The sequence below is a fragment of the Leopardus geoffroyi genome, chromosome B2 (assembly GCF_018350155.1).
Source record: "Leopardus geoffroyi isolate Oge1 chromosome B2, O.geoffroyi_Oge1_pat1.0, whole genome shotgun sequence".
Classification (NCBI taxonomy): Eukaryota; Metazoa; Chordata; class Mammalia; order Carnivora; family Felidae; genus Leopardus; species Leopardus geoffroyi.
Window position 1 is genome coordinate 21388560 of NC_059332.1, and position 12028 is coordinate 21400587.

At 49.3% G+C, this 12028-nt stretch overlaps 1 protein-coding gene across 7 annotated transcripts in view; it reads right to left on the reverse strand.

Moving 5' to 3' along the window:
• The window catches only part of RREB1 (ras responsive element binding protein 1), a 183951-nt gene that overhangs the window by 31668 nt on the left and 140255 nt on the right, over positions 1–12028 (reverse strand). For all 7 annotated transcript variants that reach the window (XM_045497489.1, XM_045497490.1, XM_045497491.1 and 4 more), the window contains 2 exons: positions 6453–6597; positions 5774–5907 (listed from right to left, as the gene is read on the reverse strand). In XM_045497489.1, coding sequence (XP_045353445.1) covers positions 5774–5907; positions 6453–6597 — 279 coding nt within the window. The remainder of the gene's footprint in view (positions 1–5773; positions 5908–6452; positions 6598–12028) is intronic.

The following is a 12028-nucleotide window of genomic DNA, read 5'->3' on the forward strand; positions in this document are numbered from 1 at the left end:
CTCTCAGACCTCCCCAAAAATCTAAGGAAAATGATGTGTGGTTCCACTATTTAAGGAACCTTCAAGCTTCCGTCAAGTTCCTTCAAGCTTCTGTCTGGCTTTCACAGTTGGATTACAAAATTTGGTAGGTAGGACTCAAACCAAATTTAAACAGCCATTCAGCTTCCCAATCTTTACGAAAGCAGAACTAGAAAAAAGCAGCTCTTTGTAACAATAAAGACTAGAAGACAAACTGCTTTTATGTTTTCTGTCAATTATAAATAGTACCTGGGAGAAGCCCTGGAATTTGACTCTTCAATGTCCTAGGAATGGGATACCCATTCCATGTCTGTTGCAGTCTGAGGACTGGCTTGCTCCCTTCATCCTCGCCACAAGTCCTCAAATGCATTTTCCAGATGGGCAAACAGCGTCGGCTTGCCCGGGGGGCAAGGGAGATGCCAGGTAGCAGGCTGGGCTGGATGGAGCTAGTCAGCTTAACTCCACTTTGCTATGCTTCTGTTCAGAGGACAGTGATTTGCAGGTGCCCTCAGCTCCTTCTACAACCCATGGCACAATCTTAATGTCTGGACACCAGACAGGGGCTCACCTGTGAGCCTTCCCTGCCACTAATACTCCCTGAGCAGCCAGAGGGCCCAGCCCTTGTCATCAGAACCTGTGAGATACCTTGCTGAGAACACTCAGCTCACCCTGGCTGCTTCCTTGATATACTGAATTTCTTGCCCATTACATTGTTTTAACCGAGAGACTGACATTCCTTCTTAAAAGGGATTTCATGCTCCATTTTTTCCTGCTCTGTCTCCAGAGGCAAGAAGGGGTAAGTGCAAACAACCTCTCCTCGGAGCCCCACCCGGTTCAGACATTCCTGCCCTGGTGCCCACCCTTCCCCGCCCTCCCTCCCGTCCAGCCAGAGAACTGACATCCAACAGCTGCACTAATCTCTCCCAGTTGCTGGGAGCAACAGTGAGGGCCCTGTGACAGGGCCCTGGCCGGTGGCTGGCGGGTGGCGGCTTGCCCTCCCCACACCCAGGAATCTGCCAGACTGCACACTGCGTCCCGACACCCTGCCCGGACGGTTCAACCAACCAGCATGGCGTGAAGTCAGGGCGGGTCAGAGGCACTTCATCGTGGGCAGGTTAAGTGCAGAAGCCGGTGGCCGCCTTGGCTTTGAATAGCCCAAGTCGTGGGGAGGCCCCTCCGGCAGGGTGGAGAGGGGGATACTGACAAAGGTGCCTCCGACTTCCAGGCTGGCCAGGGGGACATGTCCCCTGCCTCCTCACTCAGCCCCCAGCACCATTTTAAAGCTGCCTCCACTTGGCCAAGCCATGGACCCCTGGGAGTCTTAAGTACAAGATGCTGATGAATATTTTTTATACCCTTTTCCTTATTTTTAGGATTACATTTAAGTGTGGGCCCAATGCCATGTGAATTAGTCTTTAGGGGCTCCCTGTAGGTGATGGGGGTGTGTATGGGGAGGGTGGTGCAGTGAAGGGAGACAAACATTCCTTGGAACACTTGAGAATCCAGAAGAAAGAAGGTTCTGGCACCTCCCTCCACCACTAAGATGAAGGGGGTGGCTTTCAGCCTAGCCTGCGTGCCCGTAACATCACTTATCCTCATCGTGCAGGTGTGGGACAAGCTCTCATGCAGCCGGAAGGGTGAACCTGTCAGAGCCCACTGTGTTCCCCACATGCTAATTCTTGACATAGATTTAAGGGCATCACCTTAAAACTTTTCTTACTGACAATCAAGATCAATAATTTGATCAGGCAGAGGAGAGCCTCCAGCCTCCACCTACAGGACACAGTGAAGTGTCACAACATCCAGTGCAAAATGTCAAGGGAAGCTTTACACTAACTGGATCAGGCTCCCTGTGCTTCGACAATAGGCAGCTTGTGCCCTTCATGGCCCTGAATGTATCCCTTTCGCTTTGTTTTAGAACTTCCCATTTACTTGTTTCCTGACTGGCCCTGGAGGGGCCCTGTCTCTAACATCATTGTATTTTTTCCTTCAAGTCTGGTGGAGTGCCTGGCACACAAGAAACACTCAATCATTTGGATACGTTTTAACTAAAATAATTTAAAAATTATTCACCACCCGACCTTTAATCGAGAAGCCACGTAAGATTATACAATAAGTTTTGCTATATTTTGCCCTTGGCAGCAGTCACAGAGCCATGGTAACCACCCAGCTGTCAACCCTCCTGGCCCAGCCCCCACCAGCCTGAGACGAGTCATTCAGACACAAGCCCAGGGGCCTTTACAGCCAAGCTGCTGCCTCGGTGCTCTCCCTGCCGTAGGTGGGCTTGTCCTGGACCTACACCTGTGTGGTGGGTTGCTGTGCCCCTGAAATGTGGCTGGTTCAAACTGAGATGGGCTGTTACTGCACCTCACTCACTGAACTGCACAGGCCTTGTATGTAAACAGGAAGGTAAAACACATCCCCGACAATTTTTATACTGATTATGTGTTGATGTTATATTTTGGTATCACTGGTATAATGAACAAAGAAACATGATTATCTTGCCTACTTCTTTTTACCTTTTTAAAGTAAGTGTTTATTTATTTATTTTGAGAGAGAGAGAGAGAGAGAGAGAGAGAGAGAGAGGACATGAGCGGAGGAGGGACAGACAGAGACACAGAATCCAAAGCAGGCTCCAGGCTCTGAGCTGTCAGCACAGAGCCCGATGCGGGGCCTGAAGCCACGAACCGTGAGATCATGGCCTGAGCTGAAGCTGGATGCTTAACCGACTGAGGTACCCTCTTTTTACTTTTTAAAATGTGACCACTAGAACGTTTAAAGTACTGTCCCTCACCCCTGATTCCAAATGCCAGCTCTCAATAAGCCCTCCTTGTCTAGGAGGATGTGGATTTACTGTTGGTCATGTCTGGGCACAAGCAATGCCCAGCACGAAGAGCTAGAATCGCTACCAGCAGCTCCCTGTCTTCCCTTTGCTCCATGCTAACACACACTTCATTAATTTGAAACACAGAGGAAGGGAGAACAGCATCAGCAGTTGCACGGGTTTGGATCTCCAACACTTTTTATTAAGGGATAACAGGCACCTGGCCAGCTTTGGGGGGTGGAGGGGGTGAGGGCAGAAGAGCGAGAAACCAACAGCTGTTTTGAGTTATAAACTTTCTGTTTGAACTGGTAGCATCCCACTGTGGTTCTACTGCCTTTGGGGTTTGCAAATGGAATTGGTGTCTATTTTAGCTCTGGGTTAACAAGCAGCCTCTCCCACCGGCTACTGTCACAGTTCACTGCCTGGCTGGGCCCTGCCGGCTCATGCCTGCCCCCATGGCCTCCTCTGATAGCAGGCTATTATGTGGAACAGGAGAGCAGAGAGGAGAAAGGGAAATTAACTGTGTTCTGTAATCAAGTCCCTTTGGTTTCCAGATGCAAGCCCCACCCCGCACAACAACAGCCACTAGTTGGGGGATGGCTTGCTCACCACCCACCCCCCCACAATGGATGCGCTGTGGGCACAGCGTCTGGGGGCTCCCGTGGGGTGGAAGGCTGCCAGAAGGGGCTGAGGCCCAGCCAGGCTACCGAGAAATTCCAGTCAACCCCTCTCCAGACAAAGGGCATTATTCCTGAGTAGGCGAGGAAAATAGGCAGGACTTGAGGCTCAACTTCACAGATCATCTGCCCTGTTGGCCTTGGAGTCACGGCAAGTGAATTGCCCACCAAACTGTGCAGAACGGGACAACCAGTGTCCAACACAGGGCCCGTCCCCACCTCTGAATAGCAGGCCCAGCCTGTCCCTGGGGCAAGTGCTTGTCCAGAGGGCCCCACTGCAGGGGAATCCACTCCCTCATCCAGGCCACCATGTGAGAAGGGGACACTCGAGCGTCCTCTATCACTGCTATACGTGGTGCTGTACAGGCTCCAGCTGCTCAAAAATCTCTCGTGAGACTCAAATTATTTTTCCTGTAGGACAGAATTATCTGGAAGGGGACAAACGGGTAGTTCCAAAGATGAACTGTGATCCCAGACTAAAGCACGAAGTGAAACAAAACACACAGAGGAGCTCAGAGACAGGCACTGTGTTCCCTCTGTAGTGCCAGCTTGCGTGGCTATCCGGCAGCAACGTGGGGTGGGGGGCGGGGTCCCACGTGCTGTCTGCTGCCTCTGCCCACGACTCGCCTGTCTGGTCACTTCTCCTCTGTTTGCTCAGGTCCTCGGTTGAGAAAACTATTTCAATATTCACCACCTACCACAAGCCCACATCCTGGGGATGCTGCGGATGCTAATGAAACCATTAACGTTCCCAAATCTCTCAGGACCAGAGGGCCCGCAAAAGGAAGAGCCAAGTGCTTTTTCTTGGTAGACAAAAGAACAGCTGTTAAAGAGACCAACCCCTAGAATTTAAGGCCGGAAAGGGAACACAGGGACTACCTGGTCCAGCTCTCCTTCAAGGTTCAAATATAGCTGATCCAGGCCCCATGTGAGTAGGATGGGGTCCAGGGGTTCTGACCACCGGTCCCTGCCCTCTCCTACGCGGTCTGCAATTCCCCAAGACGGGGGAGTTATGAAAAGACATTTTGTAGCACTTCAACTGCTCAGCAGTTTAAACTTTTCATGGATTCTTTTTTCCCCCTAATGGAAAAAATGTCAAGCTGATGTGATTAAGTGTAATCGCCTGACGTGGCTTTAAGCCGCCATAGGGTTAGGCTTTTCCTGCAACACAGAAGCCTTCAACCTGGTCAGACTTCTGTACTCCCAAATCACACCCAAATGCCTTGTCCTGAGGAAGGAAATCTGGCCCATACGTCGGTGAGTCAGACAGGTGTCCAGATTTCCATACTCCCAAGCTGCCTTCTGAAGCCCAGAGCTGCGGGCACAGAGGCGCTCGCCTCTGCTCTGGGTGAACCTTCGTCTGTGCCTTGCAGGCCACAGCTTCCAAGTCTTCTAGCGCCCCTATGGCACCTGGTTCTTTTCAATGCTCGGAAACTGTGGCAGTAGCATTTTAAAAGTGGCAATTCTGTAGGAAAATGTTCCAGACCTGTCACGGAGAACACATGACTTTCTCCCTGATGAAGAAGTTCTCCGAGAAGATAGGGAAGGAAGGCCAAGTCCACCTTGTCCCCGGCCCTGCCCTGAACACTGCTGGAAACTCCTATCACCACCCACCTTCTCTGCTTGGGCAGGCGAAGAACCAGGAAAGCTGGAGCCAGCAAAGACCAAAAATGGAACCCAGAACAGCAGAACAATCATGTCTCACTATCTTACTGTGACAGCCTTCACGTTAGGCTGAGTGTCTTGCACGAAGCAGAACAGAACTCCTCTTACCCCAAACTGCTTTCTCAGGTTTCTGTGCTACCAATCCAGTTGAAACATGGATGAGCACCTGGCATGCCCTTCCGTCCTTACCACACTGTTGCACAAGCTAACAATCACTTGGGCTGCAACACCTTTGGTGTTACAGACAATGTGCCTGATGCTCAAAAGCCCCCTGTGACGGGGCACCCTGTGCACAGTGGACTCTCAGCAAAGGCTCCAAGGGCCCTCCCAACAGCGAAATGGAAGTGCAGTGAACCTCGGTGAACACACCCTGTGGCTACAGCCACTTCTTCCTTCTGACATTTCTCAGCCTGGTTTCTTCCCTGCACCATCCACCTTTCTTACTAGCTGCCTTGCTGTCATCAAACTCAAGTTAAATCCCATTAGCCCAGTTTGGAGGACTGGGGAATAAGGCCAGGTCATAGGCCAGAAAGAAACAGAAAGAAAAAGAGCTTTCCAGAGTACAGCTGTGTCCCACTCTTTCTCCTACCTTAGTGGGTTATCTGAGTGGGTCTCCATGTGGGTCTCCAGTCCATACTTGCAAACGAACTCCTTGAAACATATCGGGCAGTGAAACACTTCGTCCACCTTCTCCAGGTCACCCGTCTGCCCGTCTTCTACCATCTTGGGGAAAGGGAAAAAAGTGAAGTCAGGAAGGTGGTCTCCCACATGGGTCTGCTTCAGAAGAGAAGCCAATACTCAATCCAAATCTAAAAGGAAAAGGAGGCTTCCTTCCTAGGGATTAAGGATGCTACTGACAGTGCTTTATTCACACAACACCTACTGAACGCTCCCATCCATCCACCTTCAACCCACTCATCCATTCAATAAACGTTTATGGAGCACCTAGCATCTGACAGGTACAGAGAATCAAAGAGTGAGGACAAGAGCCCCTAATACGTATGAAGCTTCCACTCCAGCTGGAGAAACAAAAAAGCACAGAGCTACGAAACACGCTCTTCATCTCTTGGGGCTCAGGTAGGGGGACCCACAGAGAAGTGCACACGGGTACTCTTTCCTGCAGACACCTTATAAAACAGTGTGGGAAAACACAGGTTAAAAGCTTAGGATGGATGTCTGCCAAGTCCCCAGACTGTGAAAATAAAGGCAGAGGTATTTCTGCCAGGAGTCCAGTGGTTAGGCACATCTGTGCCGGGAGCAGTGAGAACCTTTTTAGCAGGTGCTGGGTCTTCTTTCTCTGACTCGGCATCATGACTCAGCTTCCTCTTGGAGGACAGCCGCCTGCGCTTCAGTGGGGATGGGGGCGCCGTAGCTGTAGCACTGTTAGGGTCCTTCTCATGAATCTTCATATGTCTGGAAAGAACAAACACACGTACACACAATGTGATTTAGCAAAAAACCGAGTTGGCTTATTTTTTTTTTTTTAACTTTTTGTATTATATATTTAGGGGTTGGTACCTACATTTTCTTTAAGGTATGGAGTGTAATTTATACAGTGATTTCTCTCTTTTTAAAGCTTTATATCATCTCCCTGAACCCCTCCTTGAAGCTCTCACAAGTGCTATCCAAAAATGGCGCTCAGTGCTTTGCGGTCTGTTGGAAGACGTTCATGAACTTCACGGATGCTCATGAGATAAAAGACCATCCGATTTGCCAGGTCTGCTTGTTCAGACGAAAGGTACTCTTTTCAGACACACAATGCTACAGAATAAAAAACTCCCAGATCTGGCCAGCTCCTAAATCAAGCCATCATTCTGCATCTGCCACCTCACAAATGCCAGTGGTATGTGTTCTCTTCTGCTTTCGGAGGCACGCTGGGGGTCAAATTTGAGAAGTGCTAACACAGGAATGTCTGCAGTGAACCGGAAAGACTTTCTGTGTCTTTCATGATATTACATGGATTTATGGATTGTGAGAGTAGCGGGGGCAACAGGTTGAGTAAATTGCATGTTGCAATCCTGACATCTGCAGGGCCAGGAACACACATGTAAGAAAGCATTACACATAGTCTGTACCTCTGCTCCAAAAAGGGAGCTTTATAGGTGACCTGATTTAAGTGACCTTACTTTATCAAGTTCTAAAACAAACTCCCTATGGACAAGGTCCCAAGGCCTATAAGGAGAGAAAGAGATTACAAAAAGACAGTCAGTCTCAATTTCCTTACTCTGTGACATCAAGGGTTTGGTTTTCCTAATGACAATCGTCATCACCATCATCATCTTTGGGGTTAAACTGTGCCAGATGGAGGAATGGAGACCAGCTTTTTAGAAATAGCTCTTTTCACAGGATTAGCTTACTGGGGAAGCACTTAGGAAACGGGAAAGATGGCAAAGCTTTCATACATGGTCTGGTGACAACTCTAGAAAGAAGTACAACTCAGCTCAGCTCCCTCTGGGCTGTGCCTTCTTCAGAGGGGACAGGCCGGGGGAGGACAAGGCTAAGTAGCCTGTGAACCCCCAGCAGTGGCAGCAATGAAGGCGTGTGGGCCGACGGTGCAATGACGTGGCTGAGTGCGTGCCCACCCCCCCACAACCCTGCCCCACACTACCTGTGAGTCCTCTTTTCTCTGGGTGTGTGGGGGTGAGACCCTGGGTGCCTCCTGTTCTGGTTCTATACACATACTCTAGGAGGTGGAGGGCCCCCACACTCGCCCCTGACCGTCTATCCCCCAGCCCACAGAGCCATCCACCAGCAGGCTGGATATGGCCTAGACTCGGAGGAGATGGGCCTCAGGCCGAGCCTCTGTTCTCTGGGTGGGGGCTGGGGGGTGTCACTGTGGTGGAGTAAGCAGATCTAACGGGAGAAAACGGAAAAAAACACAGACAAGCATCATGCCCATGTCCACATAATTCCTTGCTAATATTATCAGGGAAGGATGATTTATTATTAATTCTTGGTCACATAAAGCCTCAGGAAAGTTCTGGGGAACCAACTGCCCTGTCCTTTTTTTTTTTTTTTTTTAATGTTTATTTATATTTGAGAAAGAGAGAGAGCGAGTGAGCACGTACAAGCAGTGGAGGGGCAGAGAGGGAGACACAGAATCCGAAGCAGACTCCAGGCTCTGAGCCATCAGCCCAGAGCCTGACGTGGGGCTTGAACTCACAGACTGTGAGATTGTGACCTGGGCTTAAGTCGGAAGCTTACCAGACTGAGCCACCCAGGCGCTCCTACCAATAGCCCTGTCCTAAGTAGCCCTCCTACCTCATTCCAAGGTGACTGGGATTTAGAGACCATCACTTACTATCAGCATTGAGAGGAAAAAAGGAAAGGGCTGGCGAGTTTCTTTTGATATTTACTGTATCGCATATTCCAATTCTAGAAGTGTAAAAAAACGTGTTAAAGCACCTAAGAACTAAGAATACTAAGATATGTAAATGAGTACCAAACCCTTTCAATAAATCACTCAAAATTAATTTAAAAACGAATACCTTCTCTACAGCTGACAGGTTACTTGTGCCCGGTAACACGAGGCCACAAAAAACCACAGAGAATACGGGAAATCTGAGACTGACAACTAACTGTAGGTGGCTCACTAGCTGAGCTCCACCTTTTTTATCATATGATCCGCACGTTTACAGAGTGATCCTTATTATCCAGATCTGAGATTTGCGACGGAAGCAGTTTTCACAGAGCAGAGGATGAGGGACAGTAGTGGGCACGTGGTGAGAACCTAACTGGTGGGAAGTTTACAGATTCTCATTTCTACTTTGCAGAGGAGGAGGTGTGGAGAAGCTAACATGCCCGGGACCCTCCCAACCAGGACAGACCCAGGTGTGCTGGCTTCAGAGTCTGAGCTTTGCCCCCTAGACTGCCTCCTAAGGCCAAGCCTTTGATCTGCATTCTGGACCACCGGAAGGCACCTCAGGGCTCCAGCCTGACCCTGGACACCTCCTCCCTGAGTGACCACAGTCCAAGGCCTAGCGGTTGGTACTGAGCTCTAGCCAAACGTCAACAGGAAAATGAAGGGGCCACTGCTCAGAAACAGATCATTCCCCACCTCCGGTTCTGCCTCTGTCTTATTCTGAAAAACTGGGGCTGCCCTTGAACTGCACTGCTGCTACAGGCAGGAAGAGGAGACCAGATCAAAGCAGTCTCAAGGGCTTGGTGGCGAGTATGCCTTTGCTGAACACGTCGACCCACTCCAGTTCTCCGACTGAGGACTGAGCCCGCTGGAGCCACAGGTTCAAAGCTCAAGTGTGCTCCTTTATTCCAGGGTTACATCTCTGGTTGACAAGACATGGGGAGTTTCCAATCTGCCCATGCAGCCAACAAGGTGACCAACAGCTGTGGGCTCATAAACTCCATTCAGTCAGTAGTTCAGCTGCCAGAGCTGGGGAGCTTCAGCCATTTCTGAAGTTGGATGTGATCTGCAGTTAAGACTCTCCCTAACCTGACCCCTTCCCTTCTGCTCTGGCCTCTGATAGCAGGAGTGGCAACATTAACTGTCCGCTTCCTCCTGAACACTCACAGGAAGTGGGGCGTGTCACCAACAGGAGCCAGTAATGGCCTCTTCCCCACAGAGTGTGGCCAAGAGAGGAAGGCTGGGGGTGGGGAGGGGCAAGCCTGCGTCTCTTCTTTAGAAGGCTTGGGTTTGTTTTTCTCATTTCCATGTACCCTGAGGATCAGTAAACAACAACGGGCCTCAGAACTGGTGGGGAGTTGAGATGCTCTCAGAACTGGCGGGGAGTTGAGATGCTCTCTCTCCAGCCTCCCACTCGGCTGGAGAGATCACCATTTCATTCTGCTCGAACACTTGCCGCCAACCAGGACTTCTCTGTTTTTTAGCGATGCTAATTGTTACAGCCATCTTTCCCATGTTGAGTCAAAAATCCCATCCTTCTTTTAAACGTCCATCTATCCTCCCAGGGCAACATCGAATCGGTCTACATTCTCTTCTAGATGGCAGCTCCTCAAATATTCACGACTGCAGTGTTTCTCCAAAGTTTCTCTTCCCCACACTGGACAATGCCAGCTCCTTCAGTGGGCTCCCTCAGGCTCTGCTCTCAACTCTGTTGACTGATACTGGTCACTACTAACCCTGGGATGCACTCCGGTGTGCGGACATCCTCTGTGCCATGTTGGATTGGAAGGAATGGCAATCGATGTGGTGTGAGGGTTTGGTGATGTCACACCTTCACTTCCAACTAAGATCCCTGTGACTTTGTCACTCAAACTGCCACCGAGGCATGTCTCCACCATGCTACACTCGAGGATTACATCTTTTTTGTTTTGTTTTTTGAGAGAGACAGTGAGGGAGCTGGGGAGAGGCAGAGGGAGAGAGAGCATCCCTGGCAGGCTCCACACTCAGCATGGAGCCCAATGTGGGGTTTGATCCCACGATCCTCAGATCATAATCTGAGCCAAAGTGGGAGTTAAACGTTCAACTGACTTAGCCACCCAGGTGCCCTTAATTTACATCTTTTGAGCAGTTGTCTTTTCATTTTCCAGAGTGGCAGGGATGAGAAATATGCAGTCTTGGTGTGGTTCAGCAAACTGCATCTCTCACGCATTGCTGAGGGGAGTAAAAATGGTAACGACCTTTCTACAAAGCAGCTGAGCAACAGGGAGCAGAATTTTAAATATGTGTGCCCTTTCTCCAAGTAATTCCACTGCTAGAAATTTGTCTTGAAGATTAAGAATTGAACAAATGTGCACAGATTTATACACAAGGATTCATGTGTAACACATGGAAAGATGTGTTGCAAAAACACTTCTACAGGATTTTCCATCTGCTGGTCTTATATTTTAAAGTGACCTCCCTGATTTCCCTCTTGCCCTTCTCCTGTGCCTTCTCTACACAGCAGCCAGAGTGAGCGTCTAAAACATGGATCATATCATACCACTCCACTGCTTGAATACCTCTGACAGCTCCATTCCTAGAATTAAATCTGGCCTGTGCCCATTTCTCAGACCTCATATGTTGGCGGCATATTCTGACCCCAATAGTGCGGCATATTCAGACACACTAGCTCTCTCTGGGTTCCTCAAACTCATTCAACTAGTCTGGTCACAGGGCTGCTCCACCCCAGAACTCTGGGCTGGTGCGGGTCATTCAGGTTTCACGGCAAGTGTCCTACCCCATTCATGCAGAGGCCCTCGAGCCCACTACCCAGTTTTACCTTCCTCACAGAACATACCAGAAACTGAAAATACCATGTATTTCAACTTGTTTGACCATCTCCTTGGCTTCCATTGAAAATAAGTTTCAGGGTGCCTGGGTGGCTCAGTCTGTTAAGTGTCTGACTGGCTCAGATCATGATCCCATGGGTCATGGGTTTGAGCCCTGCCTCAGCCTCTGTCCTGACAGTATAGAGCCTGGAGCCTACTTCAGATTCTGTGTCTCCCTCTCTCTCTGCCCCTCCCCCACTCCTGCTCAGTCGGTCTCTCTGTCTCTCAAAAATAAACATTAAAAAAGAAAATAAGTTTCATTATAACCTTGTCTCTCTCCTTCTCTGCACTAGCACTGGTGGCTATCTAAGTATCTGCCAGATGGCTGAATGGCTAAACAGATGAATGCATGAAGTATAAGCAGAAAACCTGTCCACTTGCAATATCACAACAATACATGTCCTCAGCTTCCAAGATACCATCATAATTAATTCCCTTACTAGGGTTTACTGTGAACAAACTTGATATGAGATCGTATAGTAAACAGTGTTATAGTAAAAGTGCTTCAACAAAAAACACTGAAAGATGAATACTGAAGACACACATGAATCTCTCCCATTATTGGTATTAATCTGTGTTTCTGCATTCAAACCTTCATCTACATTCACAGTAAGCT